Raw genomic sequence first — 25,600 nt, forward strand, 5'->3', positions numbered from 1 at the left:
GTAATCTTTATATAGTTATAGTTTATATATATAATTTTATAATAGGCAATTAAATATTTTATTTTTGCATTAATAAAAATACAAAAAAATTCAATGATCATAATACAGTTAATCTTTTCACTTGTTCATTTGATATGCGTATTACATTAATGATAAGTTACTTAAATTTGTCATGTTTAGATTTTATTTTTCATAAAAAGATAATAACTATGTTAAAGATAAAAATAATGAAAACACTATTGCACGCTCCTATATCTTATTAAAACAAATTGTAGAAAAGTAAACTACCAACAAAAACCAACCTAAGTGCACAAGCACACCTTTTCGCTGGGTTCTTCTTATCGGTGTCCTCCATCCGAGTCCAGAGGCAAACATGATACAACTCTTTGTTTCTGGTGAATTACATTTTCTAGTGAAGAAAGTTTTATTTTACACAACTCTGAGGCATGCGTTGTTGGCTCGTCGACGCCATCCATTGGTAATAATTAAGACAAAATAAATTTAGCTGTAAACTAAATAAATGAAGAATAGATCCATTGAACTCTTAAAAACTTATTTTCTTAAATCACATATTTAAAAACTTAGTTTAAAGTTGAATGTATTTTGTCTACATAAGATAAGCTAATAAAATATAGTGTTCAAAGTTGAAGTTAATACACTGATGTCAGTAGATAATTTGTGTATCTTATGTTTATATAAATAAAAAACAATTTAATGTCCAGAAGAATGGATTACACATTTAACACAATACCTTACACTATAGTGTGAGTGTGTGTATATAATATATATATTTATTTTAACTCAGCAAAAATAGAAACATCCCCTTTTCAGGACACTGTATTTTTAAAGAATTTTGAAAAAATCCAAATAACTTTACAGATCTTTATTGTTTCCATGCTTGTTCAATGAACCATAAACAAATTCCACCTGTGGAATGGTCATTAAGACACTTAACAGCTTACAAATGGCAAGGTCACAGTTATAAAAACTTAGGACACTAAAGAGATCTTTCTACTGACTCTGAAAAACACCAAAAGAAAGATGCCCAGTGTCCCTGTTCATCTGCATGAACATGTCTTAGGCATGCTACATGAAGGCAAGAGGACTGCAGATGAGCAGAGATAAATTCCACTGTCCATCGTCGAAGGAATGAGTGTTACACCGAGGCCTGTACTCTGGATTGATTTGGAGGTGGAGGGTCTGTCATGGTCTAGGGCGGTGTGTCACAGCATCATCGGACTGAGCTTGCTATCATTGCAGGCAATCTCAATGCTGTGCATTACAGGGAAGACATCCTCCTCCCTCATGTGGTACCCTTCCTGCAGGCTCATCCTGACATGTCCCTCCAGCATGACAATGCCACCAGTCATACTGCTCGTTCTGTGCGTTATTTCCTGCAAGACAGGAATGTCAGTGTTCTGCCATGGCCAGCGAAGAGCCTGGATCTCAATCCTATTGTGCACGTCTGAGTCCTGTTGGAACGGAGGGTGAGGGTTAGGGCCATTCCCCCCAGAAATGTCCGGGAACTTGCAAGTGCCTTGGAGCAAGAACTGTCAAATCTGGTGTAGTCCATGAGGAGGGGTGGGTGGCTTCCTTATCTCCTACAAATGATTTAGAAGAGAATTATAAATCTTACAGAGATTACTTACACATAACATTTTCATATAAAAAGGCTCTGACAGCATAAAGTCATTCAGTATGGTTTTAAAGGAATAGTTCATCCAATAATTATAATTTACTCTTCATTTACTCACCCTTAAGTGGTCTCAAACTTGTGCTCTGTGGAAGAAAAAGTCATACAAATATTTTAGAGACATGATCGGTTTATCTCCATACAATGCAAGGCATAAAGGCACCAAAAAGGTTATGAGTAAGACTATTAGTTTTTTGATTAGAACAGACAAAATATTTTTACACTCCTTTTTCAATAAACCTTGACATAGTCTTCTAGCCCTAGATTTCATGCTCCAAGATTTCAAGTTTGATTACACTTCCTGACACCATCTAGCAATTCTGGATAATTAATAGTTGAGTATGAGCTCTTCAATTGTCCTGAGTGGCGGAGTGAAGGAGGACATATGATATAAATAACCAAGGGCTTGTAAACGTTCTAAAAGGATAATTTGTAAATTTAGATATTATCTGAATTTGTGAAATGTATGTACATATCTGTAATATCAAATAGATACATTAATGCATTACTAAAAAAAGCTACTTTTATGCATCATTAAAAAACATCTTGCAGATGAAGCAAATTATGTACATTTACAAGAAGAACTGCATATATTATTATGATGAATTTACCTTGTAGGTTCAATTTTTCCCACTTTTTGGCAGGGGTTACCACACCAAGCAACCCCTTTCAGAACAGTTCTGTAGTACATGTAACGTAATAACTTAAATATTACTATTTACTCATATAAAATGAAACTGAACTCTACTAATTTCTGAGGAAAAGAAATCCACAAACTCACTCCCATCCAAACAGGGCTGCGTTCCTGCGCCCAGAGAAGAGATGCCCATTGGCCATCCTGCTCATTATGAGACGCTTTACGTCTTCATCCATGCCTAAAACAATAGAAATCTTCGGTACATTATTTTCTAAGGCATATGCGAATACAGTAGTTACATGTGATAAATAATATATGTGAAGAATCCAACAAATTATAATTTGCTATGTGAAATCTCGACAGTAAAAATCACACTTGCTAGTTTCGAGTCAAAAATTGCATTTAAGCGGAGTTAGTGGCCATTTATAAATTAATCCATCAATATGTATAATTTTACTTAGTTAAATCTTGCTACAGATTTATTTGAATTAATAAAATAGTTACTTACATTTGTAAAAGTTGCCGCCTCCGGTGTTTACGTCCGCCATTTGCAATTTTATTTTGCACACTGCCGCGTCTCCGCGTTGGATTATGGGAAATAGGGGTCGGGAGAGTGTACTGCCCTGTCCCAAATGGCGCACTTCATGCGGACTTTCGGTCTCGTGGACTTAAATTGCGCGTGCTCGCTGAGTCTACGAGTCCGTAGGCCGTCCCATTTAGCATTTTAACGCTCTGAAGTGTGCTCAGCAGCGCCCCTTTGTACCCTTGAAGCGGTCTTCCGCGAAGCCCGCATAGATCCAGGCTTCACGCACTTCAAGTACCCAGGAGTCCTTGCGAAAGGCCAATCAGACAACTGGTGTGAAGAGCGCTTTCGCTCACGGACACAGACAATTGATAACATGGCTGAGAAGAAAATATTTAAGTGTAAGTATCATTATGGCTTAAGCCACTGCTTATTAAGCCTACCCTTTATAGCTACATAATTAGCAATCAAATGGAATGAGCGTCACCTTTCACTGGTATTGATTAATACAAGACAAGAGAAAAGAAAAGAAAAAGAGAAAAAACGACATAAAAAAAACAAGGTACACATAAAAAATATAAAATACATATATATATATATATGTATATAAAGAAAAAAGAATATTAAACAGTAAATCAAATAATAATGACTTAATGCATTAACAACTTTTGACAAGTTATATGTTTATCTACAAAGTCAATAACATTTATTTGCTTACCCTTTCCTCCGTGCATAACATCAGCATTTGTATGCATGAAAAATAATCTTGTCTTCTACGACGTTGGAGCGTATAAATTTGATTTCTCTGCATGGCAAGCCATCTCGCAAACACAATAGTAAAAACAACAACAATAGGCAGCATATTTCCCCGAACCGAACCTGCAGCTCCTGTCCAACAATAACCACGCTTCACGATCGAGTCTGTCCCAAAAATACTTCTCAATGCGCCCTTGTGGACTTGCGCGAGGGGCCCTATAAGTCTGCACTACATGACGTCACCGAAGTGTGGACTCTGAGGAAGTCCACAAGTCCGGAGTGTGCCATTTGGGACAGGGCACAAATCGTATGTACCCTCGAAATCAGATTGCATTGTGGGTAAGAAAGAGTGAACAAATGTAGGGAATGAGATGTAGGGAATGAATTAGCATCCTTAAATTTCACCGGAAATACGTCATGCACCTCCGTGCATAGAGCCTATTCCAAACGATGAGGGAAGCGCGCTTTCCCTAAAAGCTCGCCCCCGAGATACTGTGCTCGTACAACTGAGGTTCTACGGAGAGTGCGAAGGCTCAAAACTAGAGTATTTAACGAGCTTTATCTGTAGAATGTTGTATTCTAGAAGTGAGATGCAAATTTCATAACAGTCTAGTTATACTTTGGAAAAGAGGTAACAAGAACCTATGTTTGTTGCATTTTAATGTCTTATTGAACACAACCACCTACTGTTATTTCTATCAATAAATAATAGTATATTTGTCAGAGTTTTTATTTTTAATATTGTAGACTATTGTAATAAATGCACGCTCACTCACATAACTGTGAGTTCATAGGCTAAATATTCTACCGTTCTTACATATTTCTTTTTTCCCCCTAAGCGATGCCTTTTTTTTTTTTTTTTTTTTGTAGAAATGCAATTACGTAATTTGGCCACAAGAGAGCGCCGTTGTCCACTTTAGTTCATCTGTTACAGTAAATTAAATCTGATGGTTTTCTGTCCCAACAAGTGCACTTTCGCCACAGTTTACTGAGAAAACGAAGAAATTGTAGATAAAACATTTTAAAGTTTTATCTTTTGCCCCTTAAAACCACCCCCATTATTGCAGGGGGAACACATTCTGACAGCTGGGAATGTTACTGTCAGACACTGCTCCACCTGTGTTCAATATGGAGAGCTCATATTACCCCATAAACAGTTATTTGAGTGAGCGTGCATTTATTCCAATAGTCTACAATATTAAAAATAAAAACTCTGACAAATATAATATTATATATTGATAGAAATAACAGTAGTTGGTTGTGTTCAAAAAGATATAAAAATGCTTGTTAATCCTTTTCGAAAATATAACTGGACAATTATGAAATTTGCCTCTCACTTCTCAAATACAACATTACACAGATAAAGCTCGTTAAAATTGTTTTTGAGCCTTCGCGCTCTCCGTAGAACCTCAGTGGTACGAGCACAGCATCTCGGGGGCGAGCTTTTATGGAACGCGCGCTTCGCTCGTCGTTTGGAAGGGGGCGGGGCTAGGGGGGAAACAGACTTCGACACAACACCCGCCTCTCCTCCTGTGGATACTGTGGAAGAATGTTTAGTGACAGAAACTGCTGAAATTCAGTCACAAAGTGTTTCATCTCCGGTATCTTTAGAGCAGGATGAGGAACTTGGAAATGAAGAAAGGAAATTGACTGACGAATGTGATTTGGATTTGCCAATCTTCAGAATTCCAGGTGCTAAAACAAGTAAACAAGTTAAAGATGATTGTGGGGTTTTCAGATAGTAATGATGATTCAGATTCTAGTCTTTCTGTGTGTTTCAATGCTTCTCTATGCTCTCAAAATGAACATGTAAATATGTACTGTACAAAGTTGAGGATATTAGCCTGTTTCTGAAGGAAATAAAGGTGTAACTGATGTAAAGCATTTCTCCTCTTGTGCTTTTAGATCTTAGTGCTGCATTAGACACGATAGATCACGACATTCTCTTGAATAGGCTGGAGAATTATGTTGGCATTTGTGGAGTTGCATTAGCATGGTTTAGGTCCTATTTAGCAGACCGCTACCACTTTGTCTATGTAAATGAGGAATTGTCAAACCTAACAAAAGTAAAGTATGGAGTGCCACAGGGATCAGTTTTAGGGCCTCTGCTTTCCTCCTTGTATATGCTTCCCCTGGGAGATATCGTGGTATAAGTTTCCACTGCTATGCCGACGATACACAACTTTATGTTTCTTCAAAACCTGATGAGATTTCACTATTCTCCAAATTTGCAGGGTGTATCAATGAAAAAAAAGAGTGGATGGCCATAAATGTCCTTTTACTCAATTCTGACAAAACAGAGGTACTAATTATTGGACTAAAAAACTCTAAAAAATAAGCCACCAAAATATAATTTGACTCTCGATGGATGTACTCAGAGGTTAAATTGGGCCGTAGCGCACTGGAGCGCAGCTCCGCCTCCTCAGGTCCGCAACACACCCTGCCGGAGCTCAGCTCCGTCTCCTTCAGCACCAAATATTGTTATTCCACTTGAATTATTTTTCATCTCCTGACTCCTGACAAATACATGGCATATGAGACTGAATAATTAGCAAGACTACACAGAGACACCCAGGCTACCTGGAATTATCCAGGTATGTAAATGCTTTAATCGCTGATTCAGCACCCCGCCCACAGCCATCAAGGGAAAACTGTCACAATTCTAAGCATAACAGCGACGTTACCATGGAAACCCGCTAACGGCTAGAGCGATAGAATATATCCGAATATGCTACTGTCTGTACCTTTATCTCAGCGCTTCTCAACTGGTTTTGCTTCAGGACAGATTTTACATTGGACATCAAGTGTCGACCTGCCATAGATTAAACATAACCTGTATTTAATATATCCTGGGTCGCATTTCCTGTTATGTTGCATAGTTTTATGTTGCATAGTTTTCCAGTACAAGGACATGCATCAAGTGGCATTATTTTTGTTGTTGATGTAGAAAAATCTACAGAAACTATACTTATATGAGCCCATTATTATCACATTTGTTACCTAATATTAAATTTTTATACACAGAAGGAAAGGCTCCTCATTACCATGGTTAGGTCAGTGTGCTAGTCTTAAATAATATTAATAATAATAATAAATTAATGTATTTATGAAAAATACATACTAGCTGAAACACATCTTGAAACTTTAAACTGCCACTGTTGATGTCTAATAAATTTTACCTTTAGATTATTTCATTTGAAACTGAAATATTTTGTCAAAATATAACAAGTTACATTTACTCATGTAAAATCCTGAAACAAATTTGTAAAGGTAATGGTGTGTAATATTGTGTAATAGTTAATATTTTTAACTATTTTGGTTAAGGGGCCACATCAGGCTTTAAGTAGTGCATGGGGTTCCACATTGTATTGCTTTTGAGATAAAATGTTCTGCATTGATTTGGTTTTTGTATCTTTTAAGCCCAGAAATAGTTGTGTACTCAATTTTCTGAAGTGTATCTGTGACTAATGGGACTATTCTGCAATTGCCTAAAGAATTGTATTGCTCTACAAAGATAGATACTTTTCTATCAGGCATTAAAAACTCAATAAAGGCAGAGATTTACATTTATTTTGCCAACTCTACTTCCCTGTTCATTTATTATTCAGTTTTAATAATATATTTTTTTAAATGTATAGAACAACTAATGTTTGTCGCAAAGTGGATGAGTTTTTTCTTTCTAAAACTTTACCCGTTTACATGCTAAAAGAGTCATGGTTTTTCAACACTCAACAGAATAACACAGGCTGCATGAATATGATAAATAATTACTGCAAGAGTTACATTAACATTCAGGTGCGAAGGGATATTTTCAAACATGTTCATTTCATAAGTTTTCCGAGGGTGAAATCCGTTGCTTGTGCCTGTTAACATTCAAGGTAAAAAATAATAATAAAATAAGTGAATTGTAAAGTATTTGTCTTTGTTTGAATAACTACTCAACCCTACCTTACACATTAATACTGAAGAGCCCCTTTGGTGTAAAAACACATTAAGTCATTTTACGGCGGGATTTTGAATGATGACCATTCACCGTAAATAAGGGCTCCCCCTCCCAACAAAAGCCAATTTAACCACTGGATGTACTGTTACATCATCTTCAACAGCGAAGAATTTAGGTGTTATATTTGATACCAATCAGTCCTTTTGAAAATCAAATGACCAATGTTTGTAGGACAGCATTCTTCCACCTAAGAAATCTTGCTAAATTACGACACATGCTCTCTGTTGCTGATGCCGAAAAACTAATTAATGCGTTCATGACCTCAAGACTAGATTATTGTAATGCATTACTGGGAGGACGTCCAGCAAGATCAATAAATAAACTTCAATTGGTTCAAAATGCAGCAGCCAGAGTGCTGACGAGAACTAAGAAATATGATCATATTAGCCCCATTTTATCATCGTTACATTGTTACCTGTTAAATTCCGTATTAATTAAAAAATTCTGTAACTACGTACAAAGCTTTGAATGGTCTCCGCAGTACTTAAGTGACCTTCTGAAACGCTATACTCCATCACGTTCATTACGATCCCAAAATTCTGGCCTGTTAATAGTTCCTAGAATATCAAAATCCACAAAAGGAAGTAGATCCTTTTCATATTTGATTCCTAATGTCATGAACCCCGCTCCCTCGCTCCGCCCCGTTGAGCTCGTACGCTCTTTTTCCTCCCTCGGGCTTCCACGCCCGTTTTGCTCCTTCGAGCTTTCACGCTCGTTTTGCTATTATGAGCTCCCATGCTCTTTAGCAGGTCTCCCTCCTCGGGATCACATGCCCGCTCCCATGCGCCAGAACATTATGACCACCTGCACTCGCGTCATCTGCACTCCTGCACATTAGTTTCACCTGCACTCGTCTCATCACCTGTCATTGTTTACACCTGCACTCGCCCCTATATATATCACTACCCTTTCGTCTCACGGTTGTTGGTTATTGTGTTTAGTTTCCCGCGTCTTTGCCCCCCGCTAGTCTCGTCTAGTTTTGACTCCTCTTGTTCGCCCCATTAGCTTGCCAGCTCCCTTTTCCCCTAGTTCCCCTGTCTTTTGCTCTCGCTAGTCCCGTGTAGTTGTTTCTGTTTTCCGGCTTCGATCTCCCCCTCTCGTTGACCACTCTCTCCCGGATTTGCCCCTTTACTCTCTTTGATTCCCCGGCTTTTGACCCTACGCTCCCCTCGACAACTCTCCTCTGGATTTACCCTGTTTGTACTTTTGCCTGCACTGCTTTATTTTAATAAAGCATTTTTTCATCCGACATTGTGACTGTCTCGTCTTGTGTGTGTGTGTGCGGGTTACACCTAAACTATTGAATAGTCTCCCTAACACTGTTCGAGATGCAGACACACTCCCTCAGTTTAAGTCTAGACTAAAGACTCGTCTATTTAGCCAGACATACACCTTAGTTATCCTCCAACCCACAATTAGGCTGCTTTAGTTTAATCTGCCTGAACCAGAAACATTGATTATGATCTATAACTCCTGCAATAAATTGAATGGCATATATGCTTATGTACGTTTATAAACACTCAATAAATGCACAAATAAGTGTGTAAAGTTTATCAAGGTTGGGATAAGTGAATTATGTATAATATTTTCGTGTGCAATTTTTCATTGTCTAATAGATATGCCCTAACTAGAGTACAGCAGAAGATGTCCAGAGTCGACTTGACATTGATTTGTGGATCTTGAAACTATTATTCACAAGAGAATATTACAGACTGTATATTAGGACTGTTTATTCAGATTTACTGCAACCTGCTCACGTCCATTTGTTTCTCGATCTTTCCCAGTGCGTCTGTGTAATGACTCTAGGTGGACACATTACAAAGGTTCGGCCCTTCACACAAGTGTTTATGCTGTATTAACCGTAAATGCGTTAATTGCGATTAAGAAAAATTAACACATTAAACCTTAATTAATCGCAGGCATTAACATGTTATTTCTGACAGCTCTAGCAATCATACTTCCTTCGGAATAATTTTCTACACCAAATACATGTAAGCAATTTACAGAAAAATAATTTTTGTACCGGAGACTCTGAGAAGTGGAGGTACGCAAGAAAATCTGTCAGTACTCTTTAGACAAAATTAGAGAAGTGCAGGTACTGCGTACAACTGCACACCACCACACTTCAAGCACTGACTGTACGTGACATATTTCCAATTCTAAATGCTGAATTTCCCAAAATGGTGAATAGTTTGCACCCTTGGAAATGACTGTCAGTTGGTACAAAATTTCAATCTTAAAACAGTGGGCAAATATTGCATGTTTAGTTAATGACATCATACATGACACAAACATACATGACACAAAGACTCTTATCCTGAACTTCTTGCTGATGCACGGCGCTGGAATAATCCACGAGGTTCCCACTTAGCGACTGAAACTTGAGTCCCGCATTCATCGATTTGATTGACATATTAAATGACACTGACGAGCGGTGTTAGACTACTGAGCGTAGTAAAAATGGTACTTTTTTAAACCATTATGTTATACTTGCAACAACGTCATGACAATTCAACAGCAGTGCATAATGGACTGCAGCAGAACAGCAACAAGGGTAACAATAATTGGGGGTACAATCTGGCCATATCTGATTATTGGTGGGGAACTGTCCCCCTCAAATGGCCCTGCTTTTACCCCAAGGAGCCTATAGCCCTGTTGTACCCCTATACTACAAATTAAAATTAAGATTACCGTTTGAAAAATCTCTGTTTGTGTTTCATTGTTAGAATGTTCAAGATGTAACCAACAGAGGTTATTGAATACTGAATTGTGATTGGTCTTTTCTTTTCTAAATGTATTTATTTTAACCATCTACAGTATATCCACTCATATATTATGTGCACATACATTTGATGGAGTATATATAGTGAACGTGGTGTGTTTCTCTCCTGTGCATGACATTGCACAACTCAGCTCAAGTTGTGAAATGTTGATGAAACCTTTAACTGAGAAAAATACAAACAGTTCACCAGAAGAGTCGTCATCATCATCTTCTTTTTTTACTTTCCACTAAAACTAGCATTTATTTGGTATCATGTTGGTATCACCATAAAGCAAACTGGCCAATAATTTTAATATGATATTCTGAAGGTGCTGTCAGCATTGGAACAGATGATCTCGTCTGGACGCTTTATGTATGATTATGACATTGATAATATGTGATATTAACAGGAAATAAGAAGATTTCAGCTCAAAGCAAGATGAATACTTAGAGACGATTGCTTCTATCACAACAGAAGGAATTCTATAATTAGAGTTGATTACTTCTATAAGATTACTTCCCAGAGTATGCTAAAGAAGATGTGTCTCCAGAAGTGGATAGAAAGTTAGACAGGAGTCATTTTATCCGTGGACGAACGTTATGTATCATGTTGGCTGTTAATGTGGCCTTTTTTCTTTGTTGGTTGCTGTACCTCACAGTGGATTTGTTTATGAAGTGTATATTTATATGTTATTGTATATTAAGTATCTTGGTGGCCTTGAGAGTGGAGAGTGGATTTCTTTTAGTGCATTTTAACAACTGTCTGAACCCGGTTCTGTATGTTTTCATGGGGCAAGATTTTAAGGAGAAGGTTAAGTGTTCTCCAATATGTGTTTTTGAAAGTGACCTTTTAGTCCCCAGCTACCTTGCTCTCTGAGACCCCTGTTGCTCTCTGAGTCCCCATCTGTCCTGACCTCTGAGTCCCCAGCTGCCCTGACATCTGAGTCCCCTGCATCGCAAGCTGCTCTGATGTCGGAGCCCCCTGCCTCTCCAGCTGGTCTGACATCTGAGCCCTCTGCATCCCCAGATGCCAGAACCTCTGACCCCTCTATGTCTCCAGCTGCCTTGACCATTGAGCCCTATGAGTCCCCTGTTGCCTTGCTCTCTGAGTCCCCTGTTGCCTTGCTCTCTGAGTCCCCTGTTGCCTTGCTCTCTGAGTCCCCTGTTGCCTTACTCTCTAAGTCCCCTGTTGCCTTTCTCTCTGAGTCCCCAGCTGCCTTGCTCTCTGAGTCCCCTGTTGCCTTTCTCTCTGAGTCCCCTGTTGCCTTTCTCTCTGATTCCCCTGTCGCCTTGCTCTCTGAGTCCCTTGTCGCCTTACTCTCTAAGTCCCATGTTGCCTTGCTCTCTGAGTCCCCTGTCGCCTTGCTCTCTGAGTCCCCTGTCGCCTTGCTCTCTGAGTCCCCTGTTGCCTTTCTCTCTGAGTCCCCAGCTGCCTTGCTCTCTGAGTCCCCAGCCGCCTTGCTCTCTGATTCCCCTGTCGCCTTGCTCTCTGAGTCCCTTGTTGCCTTACTCTCTAAGTCCCCTGTTGCCTTGCTCTCTGAGTCCCCTGTTGCCTTGCTCTCTGAGTCCCCTGTTGCCTTGCTCTCTAAGTCCCCTGTTGCCTTGCTCTCTGAGTCCCCTGTTGCCTTTCTCTCTGAGTCCCCTGTTGCCTTTCTCTCTGAGTCCCCAGCTGCCCTGACCTCTGAGTCCCCTGTTGCCTGGACCTCACCAGCCTCTCTTGGCCATCAGCCAGTGGTCACCTGCTGCCTCCAGCATCCGTTCCTGATCCCCTATGTTCTCCAGCATCCGCTCCTGATCCCCCATGTTCTCCAGTGTCTGCTCCTGATCCCCCATGTTCTCCAGTGTCTGCTCCTGATACCCCGTGGTCTCCAGTGTCCACTCCTGATCCCCCGTGGCCTCCAGCATCTGCTCCTGATATCCTGTGATCTCCTGTTGCATCGCCTGGCTCCCCCTTGTCTATTGGCTGCCAGAACCCTGGTGGTCACCTGCTGCCTCCGCTCTGGCCATCCGCCTGGTCCACCATGGCCACCCCTGGCCGTATGCCTGGCAAAAATTCTTCTAGACAATCACTGGCCATTTGGATCTTTCATATTTTTTTGATATGTCATATGCATCACGACATCCATTGTCCTGGCTTTCCGCCTGGTCTGACTGGTGTTTGTGTGGCGTCAGTATCCTCCCATTTAAGGGGGGCTATGTAATGTATGGGTCCTTCCCCTAATGGCCCGTAGCGTTCGATATGACTTGTGACTTTTATTTGAAGTTGATTTCTCTGTTCTTGTCTTAGTTCATCATCCCTTCCTGATTGTTTACAGGTGTTTCTAGTGTGTTTCATTATTATTTCATATTTTTTAGATTTTAGTTGACAATGTATTATTAAAAAGACTTAAAGTTCTGTCCCTGCTTGTATTATTCTCATTTGTAAATTGCTTTGGATGATTGCATAATTATAATTCTTGATAATTTATTGTAATTTACTCACAGCTGTGATAGTGTAAACATAAAATCTCAGATTGCCATTCTGCATTTTACTGTTAATGTTTTAGTCCAAGACTGTGAGAGGAACAATTATGTAAATTACTGTAACACGATTAAGTGAATGTATGGTTGTGCTCCTGGTTATTCAGACTGTAAATAACATTGACTTCTCAGAAAAGAGTTGAAGTCATCCTGTGACATCAGATCTGTTGCATCTCCATAAAAGGGAACCAGTTTTTACTGTCATTTGACATTTGGACATTAGCAAGATCATCACTTGAGCAGCCGACATAGTAAGTAAATAAAGTAAATGACTATATTTGATAAACTCTTATTTGATATCTTAATTTGTGTCTCAGTTAAAAAAACCCTGTAAAAATGAAATGAAGGTATGCATGGAAAATGCAATATTTACATGTAAATGACCCCAAATTTTGTTAGAAGTGCATTAAAGTGGTTAATGTATATGGTTACTGTAACAGATAATTTTGTGATTTTTAATGTTTTGTTTTACTTGAAAGTTACATTTATTTGGTTGCACATTTACAATCAAAGTTAAAACATCTACAAATGCATTGATGTTGTATGTTTGCTGTGGTGTCAGCAATAAAAATGTTTTTTTAAATATGATGATAAATATGTTTAAATATTTAAATAACTTTAAATATGATTCATATTAACAGGATATACGGGACACTTTGGGTAACATCAGCTCAATCAAAATGAACCTGACATCTACATACAATGAAAGTGAAAATTATTATTTCTATGATTACAAATACAAAGATGGTGAAGATGTGACTCCACAAGTGAAAACTGCTATAAAAGTGATTTCTCAGATCTTCTTCTATCTGACGTTTCTCCTCGGAGTTCCAGGAAATGTCTTTGTTCTGTACATCGCTGGAATGAAGATGAAGAGGACCGTTAATACGATATGGTTCCTTAATCTAGCGATTGCAGACCTCCTGTGCTGCTTTTCTGCACTGTTCTTTGTAATAGGGGACTTTACTGGCAATCACTGTCCATATCGATCTGTCGTGTGCAAGATTCTTCCATATGTTATGAATGTCAGCATGTTTGCGAGTGTCTTCATCTTGAGTTTGATTAGTCTGGATCGGTTTACACAGGTGATCACTCCAGTTTGGGCTAAAAATCATCGAAGTCCGTTGCTTGCGCGACTGTCCTGTGTAGCGGCCTGGATCCTGTCTATGGTTGTTAATGTGCCCTTTATGATGATAATTATAGCGTTTGAATTTGATGACTTTGAAACATATAGAATGTTGACTATCATCAGGTTTGTGTTTGGTTTTTTGATTCCTCTCATATGCATCGTCACATGTTATGGATTCATCGCACGAAAGTTAGGCAGGAGTCGTTTTCACTCTGGACGAGCATTTCACATCATGTTGGCTGTTATTGTGGCATTTTTTCTGTGTTGGCTGCCGTACCACATTGTGTTTTTTATCGCGATATTTGGTGTGAATGAAAGTGCCATGATGGCCATTAGTCTTGTCCCATTGGTCGTCTCTTTGGCGTATTTCAACAGCTGTCTGAATCCAGTTCTGTATTTTTTCATAGGGCAGGATATTAAGGAGAAGTTTAAACTTTCATTAAAGTTAAAACATGTTTTTGAAAGAGCTTTCTCTGAGGAGGAGACACAAATACCACAATCCACCGAGACACAACAAATACAATCATTGTAGTTTGATTATAACTCATTTCTTTATTGTCTTTTCTGATGAATCAGTTTTTCTTCTTTGCCCTATTATTTGCTTTTATAAGTGTATAAGATGTTAAGATATTAAATAATGAATCATACAAGTTGCCAAATGAATAAATAAGAAGCTTATTCTAGTGTGTTTCAATATTAGGAAGTGTGTCTGGTCCACTCTTCTTCTTTTCATTTCAGTGAATATATGAATTTGATCATTAATATGAAAAAACACTTTTTGTTTAATATTTATCAGAAGTTTATTAGTGATATATTCCCTCACATGGTCTCTATTGTGAAGTCTTAAAACAAATGGAGATATTAAACTCCCCCAAAACTGCTCTCATGTATAATGCAAATGTTCAACATAAATACAGCTTTTACTGTTTTGCTTTTTATCACATTTATTTCAGTCATTTATAATATTTTCTATTTTCTCTTTTTAATGTTGTTATGCAGTTATCAGAAGTGAGTGATGTATAGAATATGTGTTATAAATGTTAATTTTAGAATTGTTTATGACCTTTAAACCTTTTAATTAATAAAAAGAGTTTCATTGTGCTAAAAGAGTCGTTGAGACGATCAAGGGAAATGTTCACACCCCCGACTGCGAGATTTAATGTAAACACAACACAACTCAAATTTCTGTGTGTTTGTGAACTCCTGGATGTAAGGATGAGTTCACATTTTCCTCAGAAGAAGAGCGGGACTCAGATGAAAATTTATATTTTGAAGAGAGATTTGATCCAGCTGAGGATACAATTTCAGACGAGTAAGTCCCTTAGTTTTCATTAGCTGACATCCTATTTTATATAAACATACATATTTTACTAGTGGGATTGTTTCCAGACAGGATTCAAAGTATTGACATTTGAAATATGTCCTAATAGGCAAGTTTTAGTTACATGTAAATGTTGTTATTTACATTGTATGCTGTATGATATAAATATGAGATGTAATATGATATAAAAATAATATGAATGTTTAGATTATATTTTAACTAGTGTTTATGCTGCCTCGTTATCATCAACAAAGCTTGTTCTTGCAAATATGTGTTCAGGTTAAATGAGTAAAATGCACTTTAAATATGCCCATATTAGAAAATCAGCATCTTATAATGATTTCTGAAGGATCATGTGACACTGAAGACTGCAGTAATGATGCTGAAAATTCAGCTATGATCACAAATTGCATTTTTACAATATATTTAAATAGAAAACTGTTCTTTTAAATTGTAAAATGAGTTCACACAATGTTTTTGCTGTATTTTGGATCAAATAAATCCAGTGTTGGTGAACAGAAGAGACTTCTTTTAACTCTTTCCCCGCCATCGTTTTTAATGTTTGAGACAATCGCAGTCTGTTTCTTTGATCAAAGAGTTGCGTACTCTTTCAAAACATGCGTGCGGGTCTTCCTTACCGTATGCCACCTAAAACACGGATACCCGGAAAATTCCGTGTTTGACGGGGAAGCGTTTTTTCATAAAACCCGGAAAATTCCGTGTTTGGCGGGGAAAGAGTTAATGGTAGTGTAGGTCTAAAATTAAGTAAAGTCAGATTACTTCTTTTAACTTAAAACTTGATTTTGATCATTAAGTCTCCTCACATTCATTCTCTCTCGGTCACATTCCTCATTGATGGGATCAGAGGAGTGTCTTTGTGTCCTCAGGTGTGAATCACATAAATATTCGTGTTATCAGACTTTATCCATTAATATGTTTTTAAGCAACTGAAAAAAGCACAAATGTCAAGGCATGTCAAAACTTCTCCAGGGCCCCAAACACCCTCAGACACCAGAGGGTTAATGTTAGAATTTAAAAGAACAGAAACAAAATAATCAGTCATTTTTATAAATATCTTTTGTGGACTTTTTTCTGCAGAAGGAAAAACAGACCGCTGCAAACTTAGAAGTAAAACAAGTTCCTCTTTTTAATCACATCAACACAAACAGTTCCTATCAGCCTCAAATACAGACAATATGAGCAATAATTCATATTAATGTTTGAATGTGAAAATGTCTTGTAGAGAAACTAAACAGATCATTATCAAGGTAACATTTTGATTCAACAGTTACTGTATTGTCAGTAATGTGTGTTTGTAAATGGTGCACCAAAAACACACACGTGTCAGTAATAATTAGAGTAGGTCGACTCATTTAAAGTTTAAGTGGTTTGGAGGATGCAGATTCAGAGTTTTATATGCAAGTATGCAACTGGCAGTCAGTGGACATGAGTAGAGTTACACAAACTCTTTTGGGATCATTGAAGTCCAGATGTTTCAACGCATCCTGGATCATTTACAGAGGTTGTACATGCAGGAAAGCCGGCTAAAAGAGCAAGTTCCTAGCGGACCATTACTGGGCCTGGGGAAGAGGGTACTCACCCAAAATATTTCAACAGTGTCCTGAACCTTTTTTTGTGAATTTTCAGAATAATCTGCTTCATGAAAGTGGTTTTCTATGTGATTGTTGCATTTATAAAGCACTTTTTCTTATACTACACTCAAAGCACTTTACACAGTGAACTTTCCTCAAGTGTGAAGCCACATGGATGATGCCATAGTTCAGCAGTAGGCTCACTACACACCAGCTGTTGGTGGAGATGAGACAGTGGACTGATACAGCAAATAAATGGATGGAGACTGTTAGGAGGCCATGATGGATGGGGGGGAATTTGGCAAGGACACTGGGGTTACACCCCCTACTCTTTACGAGAAGTGCCCTGGGATTTTTAATGACGACTGGGAGTTAGAATCTCGGTTTAATGTCTCATCCTTTTTATAGTATAGAGGCCCCGTCACTATACTGGGGCATTAGGACCCACACAGACCACAGGGTGAGTCATGTGCGGATAGCCACAGTGTAAAAGCAGGAAGCAGGTAGTACTGATGCTTACAGCTTTAAAATAAGCTGAAGTTCATGACGTGATTACTGATGGCATGTGGTCATGCTAAAAACAAAATAATGAATTAGAGGGACATTCTGTGTCTTAAATATAAGGCTCCTGTGTCTATATATTCATATGCCCAAATCTGCTCTCCTATTTTTGGCAGAATTTGCCACTCGTCATTGAACTGTTTAATGTTGTCAATACACAGGCACCAGATGATAGCTTGAAAGAGCTGTGTGAATGAAAGATGCTCTACAAATGGAAATTATAAGAAAGAATACAGTTTTTATGATCAGGTAACATTTAAATGACCAATTTTGCTTCATAATACATTTATTAATTTTTTTTACCCAATAGAATATTTCATTGTGTTAAATTGACCCAAATGTCCAGGAAGGCTTTATGAATAAAATGTTTATTACAGTGTAGGCATAACTAGATCCCTGCAGACAATTGTTGGGTCCTCAGGCTGGAACAAAAAGTAGAACTGTAATGTTTCTATTAGTTTTATTATTAGTTTTAAATTTAAATAAGTTTATTTATTTCTATTAGTTTTATATTATTTAAACTTATATTTGTGAGTTGTTAGTTTGCAGTTTACTGTAAATGTAATAAAATTAACGTGTACCACAAAATAACATTTGAACAAACATATCTTTTTTATTGCAATTTGTTCATTGGTTGCATTCAAAAACAAGCATTACAGTGTAGTCCGGTTCACCAAGGAGTGGTGGTGGAATAGTGGGCTAAAGTACATAACTGGTAATCAGAAGGTTGCTGGTTCGATCCCCACAACCACCACCATTGTGTCCTTGAGTAAGACACTTAACTCCAGGTTGCTCCAGGGGAATTGTCCTTGTAATAAGTGCACTGTAAATCACTTTGGATAAAAGCATCTGCCAAATGCATAAATGATGATAAATGACCAACAAATTACCATTATGATTAAGCTCTTTTATTGAATAATTCCAAATGACTCACTAACTGACAAGTTATCATTTTGATTCAATCTGATGAATCTTTTACTGTAAATAAAACAGTAATAATAACAGAAACAAGCCACAGCCATTTCTCTCTGTTTTCTCTTCACAGAGTATTTAGTTATTCGGCTGGGGGCATTTAGCTCTCATTATATGCGCTGGGGAAGATGTTCTTTTCCTTTCCTATTCTTTCAGGGGGAAAAGACCCCATGGTCACCACATCCTGCCCTGAAGGGGAGGTTAAATGTGGGAAAAGCCGCACATGGAAGAGACGCGGCGGCAGGTCCAGCGACTGGGGCAGAGAGGGCTCTGCCCTAGGGAGATGCGGGTCCACCGATAGGGAGACCATACCGCGGAAGATACATCACAGTGGGGTTACTGAGGTATGTTAGCACACGTATATGTTAGCACACGTACTGGGTCCGACTACAAATTCCTCTGCCAAATTTGTGAGCCAGAGGGTTGTGAAGGTTTTGGGAGTGTCGTGGAATATCGCGATGAATCTCTCTAAGTTGTAAGAAAACTCTTGAGTCTTGAGTTCCAGATGCCAAAATTGTAGTTTATTGAACACCAACAAACATGAGACCGGCCAGCTGTCCGTTCTGACTCATTTTTCTAAGTTCTCAGTTATATACCTTTTTTGTTATCTTGTTACCCACTGTCTCTGACGCATGAGGTCACTGCCTTGTCTCTTTCCCACCAATATGTTCTACGTCCTTTGTTAATTAAATATTGGTGGGAGATCCCTCGTCTATCTATTAAAAAGAAAAAGAAACATATATCTTTGGTAGCCTCTCATAACTTGACCTCATGTTACAGTTCATGGACAGAGTACATCAACTCCTAGAAACATCTGCGTAAACAGCCATGTCTCCATCAAATACTTTTTATCTTTTTCCTGCATTTTCAGCACATTCTCTCAATGGGCAGCCTTGTTTGTTCATACACATTGTTATTTGAAAGAAAACACCAGCTGCAAAATTATAATACATTTAGCTTATTAAAACAAGACACCATTCATATAACTGATTAAAAGTATCTTTGAAAAGATACATACCAGCACACCAAGGATTCTCATCAGTGTACTACTGATTAACAGAAACACTTTTTGTTTTTGAAGAAATACACTTGTTTTTCAAGGTTATATACCATTCTTTGTGGCCTCTGCAGTATCAACACTTTTAGTAACCTCATATGCTCTCTCCTGGCTCACTCAAAGGCCTGGAAACTCATATAAGTATTTTGATATATAAAAACATACTAAAATATTGAATGATATATAAAAACATACTAGAATATTAAAATACACTATAGGAGTTGCCCAGCCTGCTGCTCTGCAGATGTCTGCTAAATAGGTGCCATGAACCAGTGCCCACGAGGATGCCACACCCTTTGTAGAGTGTGCTTGTATTCCCAAAGGGGTGGGCATGGCCTGGGCCTGGAATGCCAATGTGATGACATCCATGATCCTGTGGGAAAGCCTCCATTTGGAGAAAGCGTTCCCTTTCTGCTGTCCACCAAAGCAGGAAAAGAGCTGCTCAGAGCTTTTGCATGCGATCCAAGTAGATGTGCAAAGCACACATTGGACACAGCAACAATAAGGCTGGGTCTGCCTCCTCCCGGAGCAGTGCTTGCAGGCTCACCTCCTGATCCCTAAAAGGAGTCATGGAAACCTTGGGCACATTGCCCAGTTGGGGTCACAGGATCACGTGAGAGTCTTCCGGACCAAACTCCAGGCATGTTTGGCTGACAGAGAATGCTTGCATGTCCCTGACTCGCTTGATGGAAGTGAGTGAAGTCAGGAGGGCGGTCTCAACGACCGCCTTCAACTCAACTAAATCTAGGGGCTCGAACGGGGCTCTCAGAAGGTCCAGAAGGACCACGGAGAGGTCCCATGAGGGAAAGAGGCACGGCCTAGTAGGGTTCAGCCTCCTGGTGCCTCTCAGGCACCTGATGATCAAGTCTTACCTAAGACTTACCTTCCACTGTGTTGTGGTGTGCCGCTATAGCAGCAATGTACACCTTCAAGGTGGAGGGTGAAAGGAAATCACTGACCCGACTGCACATCTCTGGGGGTCATCAATTTGGCAAGAACACCAATTCACGAACACACGGCACTTAAGGGCATACAACTGCCTTGTGGAGGGAGCCCTGGCCTGAGTGATCGTTTTTACCACCGTGGGCGGTAGACCAATGAATTTTCCATATCCCGTCCAGGGACCAGACATGGAGGTTTCAGAGGTCTGGGTATGGGTGCCAGATGTGCCCCGTCCCTGAGATAAGAGTTCCTCCCTCAGGGGAATTTGCCAGGGTGGTGCTGTCACGAGGAGCGTGAAGTCCGGGAACCAAGTCTGGGTGGGCAAGTACGGTGCCACGAGGGTGACTTGTTCCTCGTCCTCCCGTTTGCTTTCTCCCAATGGCTCCGAGATGCGTGCAGGAAATGGCTGCTGGTTGGGAATTGTGATGTCGGGAAAGTCACAGGAGGAAGCTGTCCAGCTTGCGGAGGACCATTTGGTGGCATACCTGAGGGTGGAAGATCCCTCCTCTCTCTCTCTTCCCTCTTCCCCTGTGTGTTCCCCCTCCCCTCTCACTCTGCTCTCTCCCCAGAGCCCGTTCCTGCCCTGTGGAGGCGAGGCGCTCAACCACTGCAGCCCGTTCCCCGTGCAAGGTGGTGGAGACCCCCCACCGCTACAGTGTCCTGCTGCTCTCCCCCACAGGTGGAAGTGTTCACAGATGCAGGTGTGGGCATGGCGTCTTGGCCGGCCTGCTGGAGTTGCGGGGATCCGGGACATTTCCGGGATCAATGCATAGTGATAGAGCTGGGGATGTTGGTCCGGATCCCTGACACTGGGCATACATGATGAGCCGGGCATACCGGATACCTGTATGGGTCAAGGGGGGTACTCACCAAGTACCACAAATACCCTGTGGTGACTCATGCGATTCAATTTCAAAGAACAAAACATAGAGTGGAGGCCACAGTTCGTTCTCGTCTCACTGATTATGGCCAATTTGTGACACTTTCGTTTGGTTTGTTTGGTGCCCTGGCTACGTTTCAGCATCTCATGGACCGTATCCTCAGACCACATGCAGCTTACACCGCTGCCTAATTAGATGACATTATCGTTTACAGTAATGATACAACATCACTTACAGCATTTGAGGGCGGTCTTGAGATCGCAGCGGTGGGCGGAACTCATAGCAAATCGCAAGAAGTGCGCGATTGGGCGGGTGGAGGTACGGTATCTGGGGTTCCACTTGGATCATGGGCAGGTGCATCCCCAAATTGACAAGACTGCTGCGATTGCGGCCTGCCCGAGACCCAAGACCAAAAAAGGCGGTGAGACAGTTCCTGGGGCTGGCTGGCTATTACTCAAACCTCCTGGTTTTACATGTAATGTGATATTAACAGGATAAACGGGATGCTTTGGACAGCATCAGCTCAATCATAGTGAAGGAGAATGATTATAAAAGTTTGGAAAACCCAATAAAATGGATTTCCCAGATCTTCTACTATCTGACGTTTCTCCTCAGAGTTCCAGGAAATGTCTTTGTTGTGTACATCACTGGAATGAAGATGAAGAGGACCGTTAATACAATATGGTTCCTTAATCTAGCGATTGCAGACCTCCTGTGCTGCTTTTCTACACTGTTCTTAATAATATGGCAGTTTAATTATAACTGGCCATTTGGATCTGTCATGTGCAAGATTCTTCCTTTTGTTATGTATGTCACCGTGTTTGCCAGTGTCTTCATCTTGAGTTTGATTAGTCTGGATCGGTTTACACAGGTGATCACTCCAGTTTGGGCTAAAAATCGTCGCAGTCTGTTGCTTGTTCGACTGTCCAGTGTATCGGCCTGGATCCTGTCTATAGCTCTTAATGTGCTCTTTATGATATTAAGAAGAACCATTGAATATGGTAACATCAAATACTGCATAGTGCTTGATGATGACTTTGAAACATATACAATGTTAACTATCATCAGGTTTGTGTTTGGTTTTTTGATTCCTCTCATACATCATCACATGTTATGGATTCATTGCACGAAAGTTAGGCAGGAGTCGTTTTCACTCTGGACGAGCGTTTCGCATCATGTCGGCTGTTATTGTGGCATTTTTTCTGTGTTGGCTGCCGTACCACATTGTGATTTTGATCTGGATATTTGGTGTGAATGAAAGTGTCATGATGGCCATTAGACTTTTCCCATTGGTCATCTCTTTTGCGTTTTTCAACAGCTGTCTGAATCCAGTTCTGTATTTTTTCATAGGGCAGGATATTAAGGAGAAGTTTAAACTTTCATTAAAGTTAAAACATGTTTTTGAAAGAGCTTTCTCTGAGGAGGAGACACAAATACCACAATCCACCGAGACACAACAAATACAATCATTGTAGTTTGATTATAACTCATTTCTTTATTGTCTTTTCTGATGAATCATTTTTTCTTCTTTGTTCGAATGCCTTAGTCAAATCGATAAAGGCGATGTACAATGGTCGCCTCTGCTCGCGACATTTCTCTTGTAGCTGCCTCAGTGAGAAGATCATGTCAATTGTTGATCTCCCTGCTCTGAATCCACACTGAGCTTCAGGATATACGCGTTCTGCTAGCGACTGTAACCTGTTTAATACTACCCGGGCAAAGGCTTTTCCAACTATGCTGAGAAGGGATATTCCACGGTAGTTGTTACAGTCACTACGGTCTCCTTTATTTTTATAGAGAGTGAAGATGGTGGCGTCACGCATGTCTTGGGGCACTGCTCCTTCTTCCCAGCACTGTAACAGGAGCTCATGCAAATGATGGATAAGAACGGTCTTCGCCCCAGCCTTGATGAGCTCTGGAGGAATACCATCGCTGCCAGGTGCTTTGTTACAGGCTAGAGAGTCGATGGCCTTACAAAGTTCTTCCATAGAAGGGGTAGCATCCAGTTCATCCATGACAGGCAGGAGGTTGGTGTTCTCAACTGCTGAGGTAGTGATGATGTTTTCTCTTCCATAGAGTTCCTGGTAATGTTCCACCCATCTCTCCAGCTGTTTGCCCCGGTCTGTTATAATGTCTCCCGAGGAGGACCTTATGGGAGCGACCTTGGTAACGCTTGGGCCGAAAGCCTTCTTCATGCCATCGTACATGGCACGGATGTTACCACAGTCGGCTGAGAGTTGGATGGACTGACAAAGATTTAACCAGTAGTCGTTTGCGCAGCGTCGAGCAATCCGTTGGGCATCATTTCTGGCTTTCCTGAGAGCCGCGAGCGTCTTTTCTGATGGCTCCCTTTTGTAGCTGATCAGAGCTGCTCTCTTGGCTGTGATGGCTGGCTCAAGTTTCAGGATTCCTGCTTCAAACCAATCCGGGTTCTGCCTCTCTTTCTTCCCAAAAATATCCATGGCAGAGTTATAGATGGCGTCACGGATATGATTCCATCTTTCTTCTGCACTGCCCGTTGGGCAGTTTCTGAGGGCCTCTGTGATGGAGACAGCAAACCGCTCACACAGATCTGGAATTTTTATTTTTGCTGTATTGATACGTGGGCCAGAAAGGCCTCTTCACCCTTCTGCAAAGAATAGGATGCCCCCACATGCTCCTGAGGATCATCACTTCTTTTCATGATGATATGCAAGGCATCGTCCAGTATGATGGCTCTTCCTCGGACCCATTCCCTATCAGAGGTGGAGTGAAGCAGGGCTGCGTACTCGCTCCAACGCTCTTCAGCATCTTCTTTTCCTTGCTGCTGACCCATGCCTTTAGCAAAGCAGAAGAAGGCATATATATCTACACTCGAACTGATAGAAACCTGTACAACATTGCACGCCTCCGAGCAAAAACCAAGGTGCGTAAGGTTCTGATACGGGAGATGCTTTTCGCAGATGACGCTGCCTTGACTGCACACTCTGAGGAAGCTCTACAGCAACTCAACAACTACTTTATGGATGCCTGTAGAGATTTTGGCCACACCATCAGTCTTAAAAAGACCAACAAAATGGGCCAAGATGTTAGCAGCATCCCAAACATCTCCATTGCTGACTACACCCTTGAAGTGGTAGATAACTTTACCTACCTTGGCTCTACCATCTCCAGCAACCTCTCCCTGGATGCCGAACTAAACACTCGGATTGGAAAGGCAGCAGCAGCTATGGCCCGCCTAGCAAAGAGAGCTTGGGATAATTCCATGCTGACAAACCACACCAAGATGAGGGTGTATCAAGCTTGCGTGCTCAGTACTCTACTCTATGGTAGTGAAGCATGGACCCTGTACTCCCGGCAAGAACGCAGACTCAACTCATTCCACCTGCGCTGCCTCAGGAAAATCCTGGGCATCACCTGGCAAGATCATGTCCCAAACAAGGACGTCCTGGCCCAGGCTGGAATAACAAGCATGTTTGCATTACTCTCCCAGAAACGCCTGCGCTGGCTAGGCCACGTCAGTCGCATGCAGGATGGTCGTATACCCAAGGATCTACTCTACAGCGAGCTTGCTACGGGCTCCAGACCTATAGGAAGGCCTGTTCTTTGCTACAAAGACGTTTGTAAACGTGATTTGAAAGCAGGCAACGTCAATCCAGCAGTCTGGGAAGTAGAAGCTGCAGATCGCTGCAGATGGAGGCAAGCGGTCAAAGCAAGCATCAAGGTGTCTGAGAAGAAAAGAGAGCACGAGTGGGAAGAGCGGAAAAAGCATAGACGGCAGAGGGTTGCATTAGCAGATGTAGAACAAACAGACCCAGGCACATGCTACATCTGCAGCAACTGAAATAGAGCCTGCCGCTCCAAAATCGGACTGTACAGTCACAGCAGGCGCTGCAAACCAACCACAGAGACTTCTTGACGCATATTCCATTGTCTCCAGAGACAGACGGATGCCAACAATTTTTTCTTCTTTGCCCTATTATTTGCTTTTATAAGTGTATCAGATGTTAAGAAATTAAATAATGAATCATACAAGTACAAGTCGCCAAATGAATAAATAAGAAGCTTATTCTAGTGTGTTTCAATATTAGGAAGTGTGTCTGGTCCACTCTTCTTCTTTTCATTTCAGTGAATATATGAATTTGATCATTAATATGAAAAACACTTTTTGTATAATATTTATCAGTAGTTTATTAGTGATATATTCCCTCACATGGTCTCTATTGTGAAGTCTTAAAACAAATGGAGATATTAAACTCCCCCAAAACTGCTC

General features: G+C 40.4%; 1 protein-coding gene, 1 long non-coding RNA gene and 1 pseudogene across 2 annotated transcripts; 2 read left to right on the plus strand and 1 right to left on the minus strand.

The window, feature by feature from the left end:
- Window positions 1-599: 599 nt before the first annotated feature.
- LOC127636450 (uncharacterized) lies at window positions 600-3,136 on the minus strand. Its single transcript, XR_007969591.1, has 5 exons — window positions 2,839-3,136; window positions 2,475-2,568; window positions 2,305-2,373; window positions 1,755-1,779; window positions 600-1,601 (listed from the first exon to the last, which is right to left on the minus strand). It is a non-coding gene; the product is annotated as an uncharacterized LOC127636450 (long non-coding RNA).
- A 10,437-nt stretch (window positions 3,137-13,573) lies between these two features.
- LOC127636323 (C3a anaphylatoxin chemotactic receptor-like) lies at window positions 13,574-14,608 on the plus strand. The gene has a single exon (XM_052116783.1). It carries the CDS (start codon window positions 13,574-13,576, stop codon window positions 14,552-14,554), a length of 981 nt encoding a protein of 326 aa, XP_051972743.1. The 3' UTR covers window positions 14,555-14,608.
- A 6,248-nt stretch (window positions 14,609-20,856) lies between these two features.
- LOC127636324 (C3a anaphylatoxin chemotactic receptor-like) lies at window positions 20,857-22,823 on the plus strand (annotated as a pseudogene).
- The last annotated feature ends 2,777 nt before the right edge of the window (window positions 22,824-25,600 follow it).

Source organism: Xyrauchen texanus, chromosome 44, assembly GCF_025860055.1.
Source record: "Xyrauchen texanus isolate HMW12.3.18 chromosome 44, RBS_HiC_50CHRs, whole genome shotgun sequence".
Taxonomy (NCBI): domain Eukaryota; kingdom Metazoa; phylum Chordata; class Actinopteri; order Cypriniformes; family Catostomidae; genus Xyrauchen; species Xyrauchen texanus.